Source organism: Chanos chanos, chromosome 8, assembly GCF_902362185.1.
Source record: "Chanos chanos chromosome 8, fChaCha1.1, whole genome shotgun sequence".
NCBI classification, from domain to species: Eukaryota; Metazoa; Chordata; class Actinopteri; order Gonorynchiformes; family Chanidae; genus Chanos; species Chanos chanos.
The window spans coordinates 22,102,818-22,120,478 of NC_044502.1; the positions used below are offsets into that span (position 1 = coordinate 22,102,818).

At 43.0% G+C, this 17,661-nt stretch overlaps 1 protein-coding gene across 1 annotated transcript; it reads right to left on the reverse strand.

Moving 5' to 3' along the window:
- Nucleotides 1-579: 579 nt before the first annotated feature.
- Nucleotides 580-16,377, reverse strand: LOC115819466 (inactive all-trans-retinol 13,14-reductase-like). Its single transcript, XM_030782978.1, has 11 exons — nucleotides 16,206-16,377; nucleotides 14,606-14,788; nucleotides 13,829-14,070; nucleotides 5,634-5,829; nucleotides 5,226-5,423; nucleotides 4,816-4,935; nucleotides 3,928-4,066; nucleotides 2,961-3,070; nucleotides 2,316-2,482; nucleotides 1,690-1,849; nucleotides 580-725 (listed from the first exon to the last, which is right to left on the reverse strand). Exons 1-11 carry the CDS (start codon nucleotides 16,375-16,377, stop codon nucleotides 580-582), a joined length of 1,833 nt encoding a protein of 610 aa, XP_030638838.1.
- Nucleotides 16,378-17,661: the final 1,284 nt, after the last annotated feature.

Sequence of the window (17,661 nt, forward strand, 5' to 3'; positions counted from 1 at the left end):
AGTGATAACCATAAGAACAAAGACTTCTCTGAATGATATGCGCTTTCTTGCTTTTTTTTGTGATGTCAGTGGTCAAAAACACTGACAACACTTTCTCCAATCAATGTATTCATTCACATAAAGTTCAAATATTCAACCATTCAAAGGATCAACAATTCATATATACAGCAGGTTACACCCACTGTCCACAAAATGGAACGGTGGTGTTGTGATGTTACAATGCAGTAACCTTATGGTGAAACCCTGTTTTTCATCAAGTTGAACAAAGAAGGCTTCTTTATATCAAAAAATGGAAACCAAGGGATCTGAAGAATCTTGATGGATTCTCTATGGATGAACAGTGGAGGAGCCCAGAACAATGTGTCATTAACCCATAAAACACTGAAGATGATCTATAGCTTTGTCTTTGGAAGATTTGTTCACGCAGTATACTAAAGATTTCTGACACACTTTTCCAAGATTTATTTTTGTTGATGACAGGAATCACTAGTGCACATTTTGACAAGCATAGGTGACTCAACCAGCAGAGGAAAGGAAAGACTGGAGACGAATTTAAGGACCATTCAGTGCCAAACACAGTCAGGCTCTATTCAGACTCTTCTGTTTCTTAAGTTGTCTTTTCAGAGCAAGCAGGTCAATGTAGACGATGTGGTTTAGAACAGCCGAGGCACACAGGAGGCCTCCGTGCAGAGCCCCAGCCATCCCGTTACAGAAGATGTCTTGGCCTGCAACAAGAAGACCAAGGACTGGTCATGAGTGACTGACTCTATGCCAGGGGCAGTGTTTAGTCTGTCAGGAATACACATGTATACAAGTATATGACAAGTACATACTGTGGGAACTGCCCAGTTTTCTCTGACTGCACTAAACAACTCTACTGATAGACAGAAACACTAACCAGCAAAATCAGCAAATGAAATTTATCTCCGGTAAGGACAGTTACTTTGGACCATGTAGTTTAAAAAAATCATGACAGACATGTATACAAACACACACATAAATGCAGAAGCACACATGCACATACACACATATCCAAGAACACAAACTCTCTCTCTCTCTCTCTCTCACACACACACACACACATTATACATTAGAATATTATACTACGATTATTATTTAAGTCAATCAGAGAAGGGCTGATTAAAGACTACACTCAGGATTAACATCTCTGCTGAAAAAAACATTCTGTGTGTAATGATCCTGTCTCCTCCCCACTCTGGTACCATCATTCTGCTTCCAGTGTTGCCAGCCTACTGATCACTGGGCTAATCATCCTGTCGTCTTATTATTGTTTCCATCAGTTTCTGTTCCGTTTCTTTTAGTTTGCTGCGCCTTTCGCTAATTTGCTCTGGTCCTATTGTTTTGTATAAATACCACTGCCATTTGACTGTTTCCTTTGCAAAGTCTTAGTTAGAGACTGAGCTCCTTATCCCTCTGAGCTCTCAACACTAGTAAGTCTGTGAACCTGTTTGTTTAGCTTGGTTTTCTGTATCTAGCCCTATATCCTGTTACCCCAATCTTCAATAAATAACTCGATTTGCACATGCATCTGGCCTCTTCTGAAAATCGTGACACTGTGAGTATTTAGTATTCAGCATCAAGTGTTTTTACAAGTGTGATTTTGTGTTTTTAAAAATTTGATTCAGTGTTTTCACAAGTGTGAAATCTCAGGTGGTGAGCAGGCCTGACCTGTGAGGAACAGCCCGTTTACAGGTGTCTGGGCCCGGGTTTGGGCCACCACCTCTGGGCTGAACCTGTGTAGATTGTGCTCAGCTCCATACATTTCCCCGTGTGGAGCCCCCAGGTAGTGCATGTTGGTGAGGGGCGTGGCTGCGTCCATGAATACGACCTGAACAGAGAGAAAACCTGTGAAAGTATATTCTGATCCATGTATCCTTCACCCCATTTTCACAGATCTTTCTGAATATCATAAACTATTCTTAGAGAGTTGCTTTTATGGCAACTACACCCATGCAATTCACTGGTGGAACAGAATGGGCAGCGGAGAGAATACAAGAAGAGGTCAGACTTTGCTTTTAAAATGGATCAGTGGGAAAAGTATGGGGAGTTTTCCATTTCCACAGTGGAGCCAGTTACATGTATTGGTATATGTAAATTTCTTTCTTTTTTTTTTTTTTTTTTTACATGTATGAGATTTAAATATCATTTCTTGGAATATTGACTTTAGTGAAGGGAACTGAGCTGTGTGTCGTGTCAGTTTTCATGAAAAGGAAACAGCTGTTCCCCATTGCTGTGGTTTCACCATTGCTGAGGAAGACAATCAAAGGCTTGGGTTCTTAATTGAGCTCATGTACCTTATCACGGAGCTGAGGAAAGATCAGGAAGGCCCATTCTAGCAGCTCCTTTGCCATATTCATCTTCAGATTCTCGTATTCTTCCCCTCTCCTGCTGAGCTTTGTGTCCTTCCACTCCTCAAACCACTCATACTTGGCCATGGTCAGGAGTGTCATGCATGACTTCCCTTCAGAAATAAATCAAACTGACCACACTGCATTTACCCGTATTGCATTTACCCATATTGCCTATACCCAAAATGCCTATACTCACATTACATTTACCTACGCTGCCTATAACCACACTGCCTATACCAATGCCACCAATACTTACACTGCCTTTACCCAAAATGCCTATATCCACACTAGCTATCTCCACATTGTGTATATCCACACTGCCTATTCCCACACTGCGTATGGGCTATCCCCGTACTGCCTATATTAACACTGCATACACCCACTCTGCCTATACCCACACTGCCTATATCCACACTACACGGCCTCTGTGGAGATATCCTCAGATATAACTTTCAGTTGGAAAGGGTAACTGTCTAAGAATTTACATCTAAGGAAGGACATGGTTCTCTTGCTCTCACAGGGTGGGTGAAAATTTTGAAAGTTTAGGGACAGTGGGTTACAAGGTGATGTATATCTCTGTGCAGTTACCCGGGTGTCGCGTGTTGGCACTGGGATCTTTGGCTGAAGGGAACGTGATGAACATCATGGGGATATTCCCAACCACCTCATCCCGGTTTAGAGAGCTGTACTGTTCAATCCTGAATCATTCACCATACAGATGAAACACATACTATAACAGGAATGACAACAGCAAGTTCTCTGTAGCTTCACTTTTACTAAGCAGCATTCACAGATTTCTAAGATTTCAGAGCTAAATTTAGAGGTCCAACAATGTCTTACACCAAAAGTGTTAAACATAATATAAAAAAAGGGGACAGTTAATGAGAGATACTGGGCTGCTAAGGAGAGAAGAACACTACTTGACTTTTTTCTTTTCCAGTGAAAAAAAAAGTAAATCAACTTTGTAAGCACATAAAACAAAGAGAAAGCTATTCTCAGGTCTAGTCAAATACCGGGCACGAAAACACCTATTTTCTTAGTCTACCAGATAGCAACTCAAAAACTCTAAAACCCATTAAATCTTTTGAAAAACTAAATTGTGACATAAACAGGACAAAATCAACAAATTATCAAATCATCAATTCTGAGATTTTTATAAGATCCTAAGGCTATTGACAGTTTCTCTTAACCCTCACCCTATCAACACTCAAAAGAAAACAATGATTCTCAGAAACTGAATTTGAAAATAGTGTTTCATTTCAGTCAAATAATTTTCCTTCAGCTCAAAAACTGCTCCTTGTCTTATGGGCATTACTCAAAGCTGAAAAAACGAAAACACAGCTGAACAGAATTCATTAGGAAATTGTCTCATACTTAAAGTTTTATTATATGGCAGCATAGTTCATACTAGCTTGAAAGACTGAAGCAATCTAGTTCCGCTGGATTATGAAGGCGGCTCAGGTAGTTTGATTAGCTGATTTTTGATAAAAGAGAACCTCTACTACAAAGAGGATTTGATTGTAGTGAACACAGACAGAATCTTAGGATTTCTTACAGCAGGTCTAAGTCATTGTGTTTGTACATCCAGAAGTTGGTGGGCACTATGCCGAGTTCCTCCTTGGTTCCATTGAGGCCAACGAAAACCAAGAACGAGCCCATGCCATGGCGAACCATGCCCAGTATAGACTGGATCTCTGTGAAAGCAAAGCACGACATAATTCAGTTTACTTATCAATGTGAGGACAGGAGGTAAGGCTCATCAACCTGCCTCACTTCTGGGACACAGATTAGGTTGCCTGGCATTTCTAAGAGATATTTCATTTGTGTAGAACTTAGGATTTTCCTCACATGTTAAGGTATTAATGTTACCTTATGTATTTTGCATAACTCCATGTGATACATCACCTCCATGACAGAGTATGTATATAAATCATAAGTATCCAAATCCAGACCTGGAAACCAATGTCCTGCTGGTTCTCTTAGCAGCCAACAATGGTGGTCTCTGATTTGCTGAAGGGTGCAGACACTTGACTCTCAGATAAGAACTGCCTCTAATTAAGGTCTACAAAAACACATGGACCTTGGTCCCCCAGGACAGGACTTGGGCACCACTGACCAGAAGCAGTGTTTATATGCCTACCCCATCCAGCTACTTTCTTTTGAAGAGAGAAGCATAGCAGCCATCCCTGAAAAACTTGAACCTCCTGGTCCAACCTTCACTGATTTTGTGCCATCACTGCTCATGCTCCCATAAAAGAAATGTCCAGAATGTCTCATGTTCTTGTACATGAGATGAGAATCCTTCTATCACTTTGGCCATTGCTTGTGGACTAGTAGAAGACACTCTTTTGATTACAGATCCTGATCACCAATATGAGAGGACATTTGAACATGATGAATGTGATGTCAGTGCAGTCCTTCAACATTATGTCATATCTCATACCATTTTTGGCTTGGATCTCTGCTGGTAGGAACTTCTCAAATGTGTTGAAGATGCCAGCATCAGAAATGACCACTGGAGCATGCACCTCAATCTCCTCTTGTCCTTTTTTCACTATCACGCCTGTCAGAGTTAGAGGGTTACTCTAATGTCGGTTAGATTTGTGAACATATTAAAGATCATTCACCATCAAACAGTCCAAGGGCAGCAATTTCAATTCCAAAGCTGATAGACATCTAATCCTTGATATAGAAATGATTTTATCTACCAGAATCCCTCAGCTTTGCTGTTCAAGATTTTATCTATGGGTCCTATTTGAGAACTGCTTATGAAGCATAATGTTAAAAAACAAATTTAAAATCAACTTGCGTGACGGTTTACAAACTGGAGAGAATCAAAAAGAGTTGGCTTACCATAAGCTGCTCCCTTTTGGTCAATGAGAATACGTTGCACTGGAGCTCTAACCAACACTGCACCCCCAGCTTTCCGAATGACTGGGATTATGTGGAAGGCGAACTCACTGGCGCCCCCACGTGGATAGTAAGCACCTCGCTTATAATGGTGCAGCAGCAAGGCATTGATGAGGAAACTAGAGTCTTTAGGAGGAACACCTGGAGCACACACAGACAAATGGAAACATCAGTGCCTGTAACTTAAGTCTTAAATATCATTGTTATTATCCTGTAAGGTCTAAACCGCTTTTAAGATTACTCTTTTAAGATTACTGCTTTTAAGATTACTCTACCTCACCCTGAAATAATATTTATATTTATTTATTAATAATATTTTCAAATCAAATCAGTATCAATTTGAACACAAACCATAGAAAAGGTATGCAGAGAGAGCCTGCAGATCCTTGTTCTTGGTTAGTTTGGTGATCATATGAGAATGACTCGTAGAGGCCAAGCGGAATATATAGGAAATGCGATCCAGAAGTCCTGTTCTGATCAGGAAGTTGGCCAGCCACAGTGGCATCATCTTCAGAGAGGCCAAAAGTGGAGTGTGTCTAGACGATAGCTGGTGGTTGAATATGGGCACACACACACACATTTACCATATTCTGCACCGAGACATCAATCTAAAAATAAATTGATTTAAATTTACTCAGTTGTTTTATTTTTATTCCAAGACAAACAACAGAAAGTTTTACAGTGAGAGTAGCAATGGAAATACTCAGAGTAAGTATTTGGGCTGCTAACTTTTTGGCACTAACAGATCAGGGGGAAGGGTCTGGTCATTTCAATTCAAATTGTCACATAAGAGTCAATGTGACCATGTGACATCAAATTATTGGTGCCGTTTTGTCTCATTTTTTAACTAGCGGTGAAGAAAAACATGTCAAGGTGTTTTCATGTCAAGGATGCCCAATGATTCTTGCATGAATTAAACACAACTGTGAAGCTTGAGCTTCAAAAAAGTATCTGGAGTCCAGAAGTTCCACACAGAGTCTCATTTACCCTAGAGTTGGGGATCGACTCAAACTTGCAAAAAGTTCTAATGACCATGAATTAAACCATACTGGTGATGAGAAACCTCCTCAAGCTTTATAGGTTCCATGGCCCTGTTTACACCTTGCATTAAGTCCGATTTTGGTGATCCGATCAGAAGTGGACAGCTCAAAAGCACAGGTGTAAACGCATCGAATGCGCATTGAGGTCGCATCGAGATCCGATCACTCAGACCACATTCGCGTATGTATACATTCGCTCGCAAACGGCATCATATTGAAGTGCGACAACAGACGACAACAACAGGAGAAATTGATATAGTTTTGATTTCTTCTTCTTCTTCTTCTTCCTCTTTCAATTTCCGACAGATTAGGCACGGGAAGTGCATTGATGCATCCCGCCGATTAAAAACAACAACGTTTAACGTGAAAAAGCTTAACATGGCTTAATGTTCCTAAACTGCGATAAATGATCACCAAATTTCTCTTGGACATCTCTTGTTAGAAACCCTCCTCCTGTCAAAAAATCACAGTCGAAATCCTAGGAGTATGGTCGTTATCTCACATTAAGCGTTTTCCACTCCACTGACGCCCATTATAAGGAAACAGCTTAAGTGCCTTAATGTCCCAAAATAGCAATCAATGATCACCATATTTGTCTGACATCTCACATGTTATAAGCACTATATCTAATTAAAAAAAGCAAAAGTGAAATTCAATGAAAGGGGTAATGTGTTGGAAATGATTTACGTGGTTTATTTGCATATAGCGCGGGGAAGTGAGATTCAATCTCAAGTGGTCATTCGAGACATGGATTCTAAAGCCAGGTGTAAACGGACGTACTTCGAGCTGTCCACTTGTGATCTAATGCAAGGTGTAAACAGGGCCTATGAGATCCAAGTCAGTAGTAACATATTAGATTTGAGTTTGCGAACCTCACAAATTTTATTGTCTTTTTGCATACAGTCTGTACTGTGCCATCCAACAACAAATAATCTTACAGAATGCTTCATTCAGGGCTATAACACATAAAACAGGACACATTCCTGCTGAGATCGAGGAAGAATACTCACAGTTCGCTCCCTATTAAGCTCTGCTGCTCCATGAATACACCTTTTCCCACAGTGTGACAGTAAAATACTGCAGAGCATGGCAGAGTAAAATTGCACACAGTATAGTAAAGTCAGCCCAGAGTATAGTAAAGTCAGCCCGAAGTATAGTAAATCAGCCCAGAGTATGGCAGAGTAAAGTCACCTCAGAGTATAGTAAACTCACCCCAGGGTGTAGTAAATCAGCTCAGAGTATGGCTGAGTAAATTAGCCCAGAGTATAGTAAAGTCAGCCCAGAGTAAAGTAAAGCCAGCTCAGAGTATATTAAATCAGCCCAGAGTATAGTAAAGCCAGCCCAGAGTGTGGCAGAGTGAGATAAGGTTTCCAAGGTTCTCCTGTCATCCAGTCATGCAAAGGCCACACTGACATGCAGTGATGACCCTAAAAGAATTAGTCATATACTGCAGACACAGGAACACACTGTTCAGGACATGCTGTAAGAAATGGGCGATGTCTGCCCCTTCCTCCTCAGACATGTCAGGTACCCTACAGTGTTTTTGCAGCGAAGCATACAGATATTTCTCTCCAGGAACAGTCAGTCACCCAACAGCCAACAGGCTAGTCACCTGAGAATTGCTTTGATGGCAGATAATCAAGAAATGTTGGACCGATGAGCAAAATCCACCACATCTATCTCAACATGGGGTCTAATTGATCAAAGATACAGGCTTTACAGCCACTGAAAAAAACACAACGGCAATGAACTGATGACCCTCATCACTGTGTCCACACTAGACTGTAATGAATCTTGGTTTAAAGGATCAGGCTGAGATAAGAGAGATTCCCCTTTCATCTGACTGAAATAAGTTGGTAACTTTCACATCTGTCCCAGTTCCAAACAGAACTGAATTAGTATGCAACGGCCTATATCACCAAAAAAAATTAAATAACTAAATAAATAAATGAAATCCTTTGGCATTACATTCAGACAAGCTGATCACATTTACAGCTGCTCCACAAGGAACAGAAATGAGTCGATGTTGAATTAAAACTTCACAGTTTGATGTTAAAATATTAAATGCTGGTCTCATGCACTGTGTTTCCTCTGTAAAGGTAAAGACCATGGAACACTACACATGCATGTGAATTACCCTGCAGGTGTTGCATAATGAATTTCCAAGTTATAGCGGTTCCTAATAACTTCTTAATCCCATGAATCTCATTGTGGAGAAAGGGGACAGTTCCCTATTCATACCCACCTGAACTTCTGACTGCTGATCTATAGAACCTGTGTGAAAGTCCAAATTGGTATAATGCCCAAAATATAATGTTAGTACATTATGGCCAGGTTATTACATTTTGGGCTGGGTGTAGAGACTCAAAATATAAGAATGACCAATAATGTATTCACGGCCAATAATGTAACAAAACATAATGGAATTAGGCCACAAGTGTAAGAATTGACCAATTTAATGAATTAATGAACCAGTAATGTAATAACATTTTGGTCAATAATGAAGAAATTTATTACATCATTGGGACATTATTATATTATTGCTTTTGTAACAGCTTTTTAATGAACAACATAATAACATGAACCCCAAAATATCAGGTAAAACAACACTCATGTAAAACAAGCCAAATGTTTCAGGTCTTATAAAGTAAAAATAACGATAGGTGAGAAAAATGTTTTACACAACACCTGAACAGCTATTTACCTTGAGAAATCTAATTTTACTTTACTTCGACTTCAGTTTCTTAAGTCACTACCGTTTCTCAGTTTGCGTTTTAGCATGGAGTTGTAGACAGAGATTCCCATGGAGTTCTATGGTTTGAGTTGCTTTGTGAGCCTCTACACATCAGGTTCACAAAATCAAGCACATCAAACTAATAAATACTGGGAGATCCACAGAATAAAGTGGTTCAGAGAATTAGATGCCAAACTAAATGTAGTTGTTCTCAGGGCCAAAGGAGCGAAAGACAACCAGCTTAAATGTGGTGCATGGTCTGAACTCGACAGTCCAGGCCTCCTTATCCACTTGTCACTATTCACAATATTTTGCTTCCAGAAGTCTGCATTGTGTTGCCATTTGGGATTGGTCATATTCTCTCACTCATACTGTAAAACAACTGAACAACCTGATAACCTGTCAGTTTGTCAATCAACCAGTGCAAAAACACTAGACCAGACATGTTTCCTGTGGTTGTAGTTTCCTTCCCTGACTACTCTGGGGCTCACACTCATGGTGCTATCCATCACACCATGCAATTTACAATTACAATTTACAATTTAGTTATTTGGCAGACGCTTTTTACCAAAGCGACTTACAATCGGTGCATCGGTCGGATTTCTAATACCTTTAACAGAGATCACAATAAGACTGTGCGTCAAATTGCCCCTTCGCTTTGCGCTCCTGGAATACTTTGACAAACGCAAATACAAGACAAAGGTTTTTTTTTTTTCTTTTTTTTTGTTTTGTTTTCTCTAGGAAAGGGAGGTTAGGCATTGGGGGACAGGTGAGTTCTAAAGAGGTGGGTTTTCAGTTTCCTGCGGAAGATGTTAAGAGATTCCGCAGTCTTGACTGCATGGGGGAGGTCGTTCCACCACCTCGGGGCAATGGCGGAGAAGAGGCGTGGTCGGGAGGAGCGGCTGCCGGGTTCCCGGAGTGAGGGGACCGTCAGTTGTCCGGAGGTCGTGGAGCGGAGGGTCCTAGTTGGGGTGTATGGAGTTATAAGAGACTGAAGGTATGATGGGGCGGAGCCTCTTGTGGCCTGGTAGGCCAGCACCAGTGTCTTGAATTGGATGCGGGCTGCTACCGGAAGCCAGTGGAGCGCAGTAAGAAGTGGAGTGACATGAGAATGCTTAGGGGGGTTGAATACCAGGCATGCAGCGGCGTTCTGCACGAGCTGGAGCGGCCTGATGGCGCAGGCCGGCAAGCCAGCCAGTAGAACGTTGCAGTAGTCCAGGCGGGAGATGACAAGCGCTTGGACCAGGAGCTGGGTTGCCTGTTGTGTGAGGAATGGGCGGACTCTCCTGATGTTGTATAGGGCGAATCTGCAGGATCGAGTGACTGCTGCGATGTGACCGGAGTAGGTCAGCTGGTTGTCAAGGGTTATGCCAAGGTTTTTGGCTGCTGTGGTGGGGAACATCACAGATCCCTCGATGGTGATTGCAGTGTCGATCGCTGGGGAGTTCTTAGCAGGAAAAAACAGGAGCTCCGTTTTCTCCGGGTTGAGTTTGAGATGGTTAGTAGACATCCAGGAGGCAATGTCAGCTAGGCAGGCTGCGATGCGAGGTTGAACCTGGGAGTCAGAGGGGGGGAAGGAGAAGAACAGCTGTGTGTCATCAGCGTAGCAGTGGTAAGAGAGGCCATGGGTGGAGATAACCTGACCAAGTGATCTGGTGTAGAGAGAGAAGAGGAGTGGACCAAGTACCGACCCTTGTGGGACACCTGTGTGTAAAGGGCGGGTGGAGGAGACCGATTCCCTCCAAGAGACCTGGTAGGAACGGTCAGACAGATAGGACTTGAACCATGCGAGTGCAGAACCCGCGAGGCCCAGCCCAGCAAGGGATGAGAGGAGGATCTGGTGGTTGACCGTGTCGAATGCTGCGGAGAGGTCTAGGAGTATGAGGACAGAGCTGAGAGACTTCGCTCTGGCCAAGTGGAGCTCCTCCGTGACAGCAAGGAGGGCCGTCTCGGTGGAGTGGCCGGCTTTGAAATCGGATTGATTCTGATCCAGGAGATTGTACTGCAGAAGATATGGTGAGATTTGGTTATATACTACACATTCCAAGGTTTTGGAGAGAAACGGTAGGAGAGAGACTGGACAGTAGCTACTGACATCAGCAGGGTCTAGGGTGGGCTTCTTGAGCAGTGGCTTGACCCGTGCTCTCTTCAGAGCAGAAGGAACCGTACCAGTGGATAGGCAGCTGTTGATCAAGGATGAGATGAAGGGCAGAATGTCGTCCGAGATGGCCTGAAAGAGAGGGGAGGGGATGGGATCAAGAGGACAGGTAGTAGGATGATGGGATTTGATAAGTAAGAGAACTTCAGCGTCAGATAGAGGGGAGAAGGAGGAGAAGATAGCGGGGGGGGGAGGGTGCAGGATCTGAGGTGGGAGGGGAAGGGGGGAAGGAGTCGCAGATGTCATTGATCTTCTTCTCGAAGAAGGAGACAAAGTCATCAGCAGATAGGGATGAGGGAGGAGGAGGAGGAGGAGGAGGAGAAAGGAGGGAGGAGAAGGTGGAGAAGAGTTTGCGGGTGTTGGAGGAGGCAGAGTTGATCCTAGAGTGGAAAAAGGCAGATTTGGCAGCGGACAGGGTAGAGGAGAAAGAAGAAAGAAGAGAGTGGTAGTGGGACAGGTCGTTGGAGGATCTCGATTTCCGCCATCTCCGTTCAGCCGTGCGAAGTTTGGTTCTGTCAGCACGGATACTATCAGTCAACCAGGGACTGGGAGCGGAGAGGCGAGCCGGTTTGGTGACTGGGGGGCAGAGGGTGTCCAGGGTGGAGGCCAGCGCAGAGAGGACCGTAGAGGATTTCTCTTCCACGGGGAGAAGTGAGAAGGCTCCTACAGATGGGAGAGAGGAGCAGACCATGGAAGAGAAGGCACTAGAGGAGAGAGTGCGAAGGTTACGTCTAGCTGCGACTGGCAGCTTGGGTGCTGAGGATTTCAGGGAGGGAGAGATCGAGAGAGAGAAGGACATGAAGAAGTGATCTGAGGTGTGAAGCGGTATGACCGTGAGATCAGGAACTTGGCAGCCTCTTGTGAAGACCAGGTCCAGTTGATTACCACCCTTGTGTGTTGCAGGGGACTCCACGAGGGTAAAGTCAAAGGACTGAAGGAGGGAGAGTAGGCCATCAGACTGAGTAGAATTTGGAAGGTTGAAGTCTCCTAGCAGCAGGATGGGAGTGCCGTCTTCAGGGAAGGCGCTGAGGAGGATGTCAAGTTCATCTAGGAATGACTGCAGAGGGCCTGGGGGGCGGTAGAGAACAGTCATATGTAGTTTATAAGGGGAATAAACAGAAACAGCATGAAATTCAAACGATGTTGGGGAGATAGAAGGGAGAGAGGTTGCTTGGAAGCTCCATGAGAGGGAGATCAGGAAGCCAGTTCCCCCACCCCTTCCCGAGGGTCTGGGAGTGTGGGAGAAGGAAAAGGCCGTGGAGAGGGCAGCGGGAGTGGCCGTGTTCTCCGGTGTGATCCACGTCTCAGTGAGGGCCAGAAAGTGCAGGGACAGCAAGGAGGCTTGAGCGGAGATGAAGTCGGCCTTCTGTACCGCCGATTGGCAGTTCCAGAGACCACCTGAAATGCCAGTAGCAGTGTTAGCAGAGCGTGGTGGATGGATGAGGTTAGAGAGGTTGCGTCCACGAGGATGCATCGGATGCCGCCTGCGGAGATTGCAAGAGGAAACTTGAACAGGAATAGGGAGATGACACATGATTAGTGTGAGGGGGACAAGGTTTTTAAGGAGGTATGGAAGAGACACAATTGCACAGTTAAGCAAATGAGAATAAAATAAATCAAGATGAAAATAGATTGCTTAGAGTACGGCAAACGGGCAGCAGTTGTCTCGGCTTCCTCGTTGTCCTTCCTCGGTGGACTCCCGCAGGTAGACTCCCTTGTCTTAGTCCGACCAAGTCTTCGTCCGACGAGACAAGGGAGACGAGACCGCTACAGCTGCCGCTCGGCGGAAGCACTATTACTAATGAGTAGTAATGAGTAGTCTAGTAGTCTAGTAGTCTAGTACTAATGAGTACTAATGAGTAGTCTGCACAGGCAGACTACTGTCATTTTCAGCATAAATAATCTAGGCTCTCAAGGAAAGCTTCAGTGTGAAAACTGAAGTAATATATAATGATATAAAATACATTATATGTATGGATTCAAAACAAATGAAAAGTGTTATAGATGGAACTGTGTCGATAGTGAGAATGCGAATATGTTGCAAGCGAGATGACCAAGCAATTGTGACTAGCTATCTAGGCTAGGCAGATAGTTACATTGTGATTAATACTGTACAAAGTTGCCACAGATGTGCAGCACAAGTGCACTCTGCTGGAAACACAAACAAATGCATTTGACCTGTTCTCTCTAAGTGTTATAACATTATGGGTTGTATTACTACATCATTCATTAAAAAAACTGGCTATCAAGGCAACAGTGTAACAAGGCTTTACATTATTGTTCTGAAAGTTTATTACATTATTGGTTCATGATTTTATCACTTTTTGGGGCAATTATCACACTACTGGCTGTAATACATAATGTTTTATTACATTATTGGCTGTTATTACATTCTGGGTCTCTACATCAAGCCCAAAAAGTAACAACCTTCCCACAATGTAATGATTATTACATTTTGGGCATTATTATGTTTCGGACCTTTATAACCTGAATGAACTTGACATGATAATAACAGAAATCACAATGCATCTGACCTGTGTGAGGGTGGTGCTTACCTATGCATAAACTCCTACTGTCTTTTCATTTCATTATGTGAAAGAGCGTGACCCTCTACCTTCATCAGTCTCATCAGCTCATCCACAGCCTCCACGTCCTCAGGGAACTGCCTGACCAGGCTGTCTCTCATCTCTGTCTTGCCTGCGTGGACGTGGTAGTCCCTGCGGTTGGAGCCCTGACCAATGATCATGGTGTCGTAGTGCTCCTCCAGCTGTGAGAACTGGAGCTGTCCCTCTGTGATCTGGTCAAGAACCACACGGAGCAGGCTGTTCTCATGCAGCTGCCCAAGGTAGTGGATCCCTGGAATGATAGCAAAAGAAATACATTACGCTCATCTGTTCCTCTTTTTCTTCTTCTGATGCCCCGGTCCTCCAGTCTGTCTCCTCTCACAGCTTTAGAGCCTGACTTTCTACAAAATCTCCTCACACAGACTTTACCCTCTGATTTATTATTTCATTCATAACCTGTGAATGGAGCTGTACAGAGTGATATATTTACTATGGCACTCAGATCACGTCATCTTACATTGCCAGGTTTGGTCACTTTACATGGCCTCACACCTCATGCATACCCTATCTTACAAAGATGAGACCTGTCAAAGGTGATGCATCCATGATTTTTTTTTAGTCTTTGTGAACAGATATAAGTAGAATGCCCTCCATGGTCCAAATAGGTCAAACACCAAAAATCAGTGGATCATTTTACTCTGGAAATGTATCAATAGGAGAGTTGTGATTATAAGACTTTCATTTATATGTGAAATTAGGGTATGCTAGAAGTGATATCTCGAATCAAGCATTTTTAAACATGGGCACATTCAAATCAGTTTCCTTACCCACGTCAAACTCAAAGCCCTGGTTCTCGAAGGTGTGGCAGCATCCTCCAGCCTGGTCATGCTGCTCTAGGACCAGGACTTTCCTCTGTGCCTTAGCCAGCACTGCTGCAGCCGACAGCCCTCCGATACCACTGCCAATGACAACAGCGTCAAGGTTGACTGGTATACGGTCCATGCGGAAACCTAAACAAACACACACACACACACACACACACATATCATTTCACAAAAACGTAATCAACAGATATTAAGTGCCCCTTAGTGTGTTTTAGTGATGTATGAGTAAATTCTGCTGCTTTGTCAGCTCTCAGTGGTTTTGTCACTGCACCAGCTTTTCCAAATTATGAAATGTGATGTATCATTGTTACCCTGACCGAGGATACATTCCTGGGATTTTTTGGGAATCTCCCTCTCTCTCTCTCTCTCTCTCTTTTTTTTTTTTTTTGCTCACACAAGAAACTCATTTTACTACTTTTTCTAAATAAAGAGTCATTGCCTGTATATTTTTTAAACAGTGTGACTAACCACTGTGAATTAACACTGAAAATGAATTAACACTGTGTTGGGTCACACAAAGACACCAGACAGTTTCTCAGATAGCGTGACAATGCCTCCAGCATAAATGATTTTCATTAATGAGTGTGCTACACATGCTGGCTTTAACTGAACTGACTCAAGCAATAATTTCAGCCACTGTAGCACACCAGCCTCAGGTCAAACCAGTCAACCCAGAACACATCTGAAATAATATCACACAGTAACACAGTGTATCTCGCAGTAACACAGTGGAGCATATCACACAGTAACACAGCGCATCTCACAGTAACACAGTGGAGCCTATTCACGAGCATATTAAGATGAACATGATCTCAAAGGGATCACATGCAAGTGTTGTTGGAGAAATGGTCCACATTTTGTTTGTTTTAGGTACAACAAGAGCTATTTTCGAATTTAGTAAGACTGTTTCAGTCTTAAGGACTGAAATACCAAACAGGGTAAACATTCAATTCTTCATCTCCTTCGATTCACATTTAAAAGTACACATTACACTCAGTACATTCAGTGATGCATTAGACACAGGTATAATCTACTGTTCTCTAATACAGCAGTCAATGTGAGTGATAACTATGCACAGTAGGTAAATTTCTGCTTTATAATTTAAAGTTAACCACACAACAGTAATCGATCTGATGAGGAGGAAGGTCAGGAATCTGATGATTGCACAGCCTAAGCAAAAACATGGTGACAGTGGCAAAGAAAAACTCCCTAATGAAGTGAATGGGAAGAGGAAATTTTGTGAGGAACCAAGACCCAACAGGGACCCAACAATCCCATCCTCCACTGGTAGGCACATAGAATAAGGATATTTAATGTACAGAATGAGTCAAGGGTAACCAGATTTATTGGCCTATGAAACAGTTTTCATATCAATAAGTTGTCTTTAACTGTATAACAGCTGTATAAGGGTTAGCAGTGCTGTAGTTATTGCTGGTATGACGTGGATAGAAAAGAAAGTTTAATCTTGGTTCCACAGTCAGGTTGAATCAGCACCACAGGTGGACCACAGGCTTAGGACAGAATAGACCATGACAGCTCCTACCTCTCTTTAGCACCTCATCCCTCTTCTTCTGGTCTGTCACGAGAGGTGCTGGTGTCCTCAGACACTCCTGAGAGAATATGCTGTTCCTCTGAATGGCCCTCTGGATACAGAAAGACACACCAAATACTGTCACTGCCACAGAGAGGAGCAGACCGGCGGAAACCAACCACATCCTTACTGATTTACAGCTCGTCCTGCTGGAGCCCGTTTCCAATCCCTCAGTTTATTTTTGAACTTCTTTTTAAATTGATTGTTGTCTCAGTAATGTTTCTGTCTCTGTATAGGAACTGAGTATGCTCAAACTCGTGTCAGCACAAAAGTGACAGCTTCTGAATACTTAAAGTTACTGAGTGCCCTCCACTGTTTAAAGAGATAACTTGAGAAAGAAAACTGACTATGTAAGAGAGTTGAGGACGAAGACAGGCCTGGCGTTCATTAGTCTGTTCTTTTAGTAAGACTCTGGCTGTGAGAGAATGACTTCCCTCAGTGCTCCCCTGAACTGCTGCAGTTTTATGGTGGGTTCCGTGTCCACGCCTCCTGTCTTGCTCTCTGTCCACGCCTCCTGTCTTGCTCTCTGGGTGGGGTCAGGGGAAGTGGGGAAAGGCTATACCAGAGAGTGGCTGAATAGCACACTTTAGGAAAGCAACCCTGTTACAACTCTGATTGGGGTTTAACTCAATTTTTCATACAGGTTAGCAAGTCCTTTTCCCTGTACTCTGGTTTTTCCTCACAATTGCACAGTGAACCAATAGAGGAAGTAAGTAAGTACATTTTTATTTATATAACATGTATCTAAACTTATGTTACTAAGTGTGTTACAGGAAAGAATACACTATCAGTGTAAAAAATACCGTACAAATTAAATAGATTAAACACAAAGTGGCATCAGTGAACAAAATAACTATATGTACACACACACACGCCTGCACGCACGCACACACACATTTGCTCTTGAAAAGCGTGCGCTGACAGTTCAGATGGGTAAAAGTAGCCTCAGATGTGATCAGGAGAGGCAGAAGTGTTTTTTGATCACAGAAGGTGAAGACTAGGGTATGTGTCCTCTGATACATACCACACATATATCTGCAAGTACACAAGCATGTCCACAGGAATGTAACATGTGCGGAAGCCCATGCTTTGTCCCAGCATTTACCTGTAACCAGGATTATCGGCATTGGCTGGCACTTTAAAGCTAACACTCTCCTGCTAGGGAGTAAGATGTATTGGTCAATGAAAGTAACCAGACATATACAGAGATACACTGGTGTAATGCAAAAAAGCCTTCCAAAGGCCTTCAGACCTCAAATTTTACACAACAGTGCTAAGATAAGTATACTTCCTGTATCAGCTCCAAAGACACAAACACCCTGTGGACACATACACTGCATACCCAGTACACTGGAGTCTGAGATGTGACATGTTTTCATTATGTCTGATTAACAACTGCAGTAAAAGT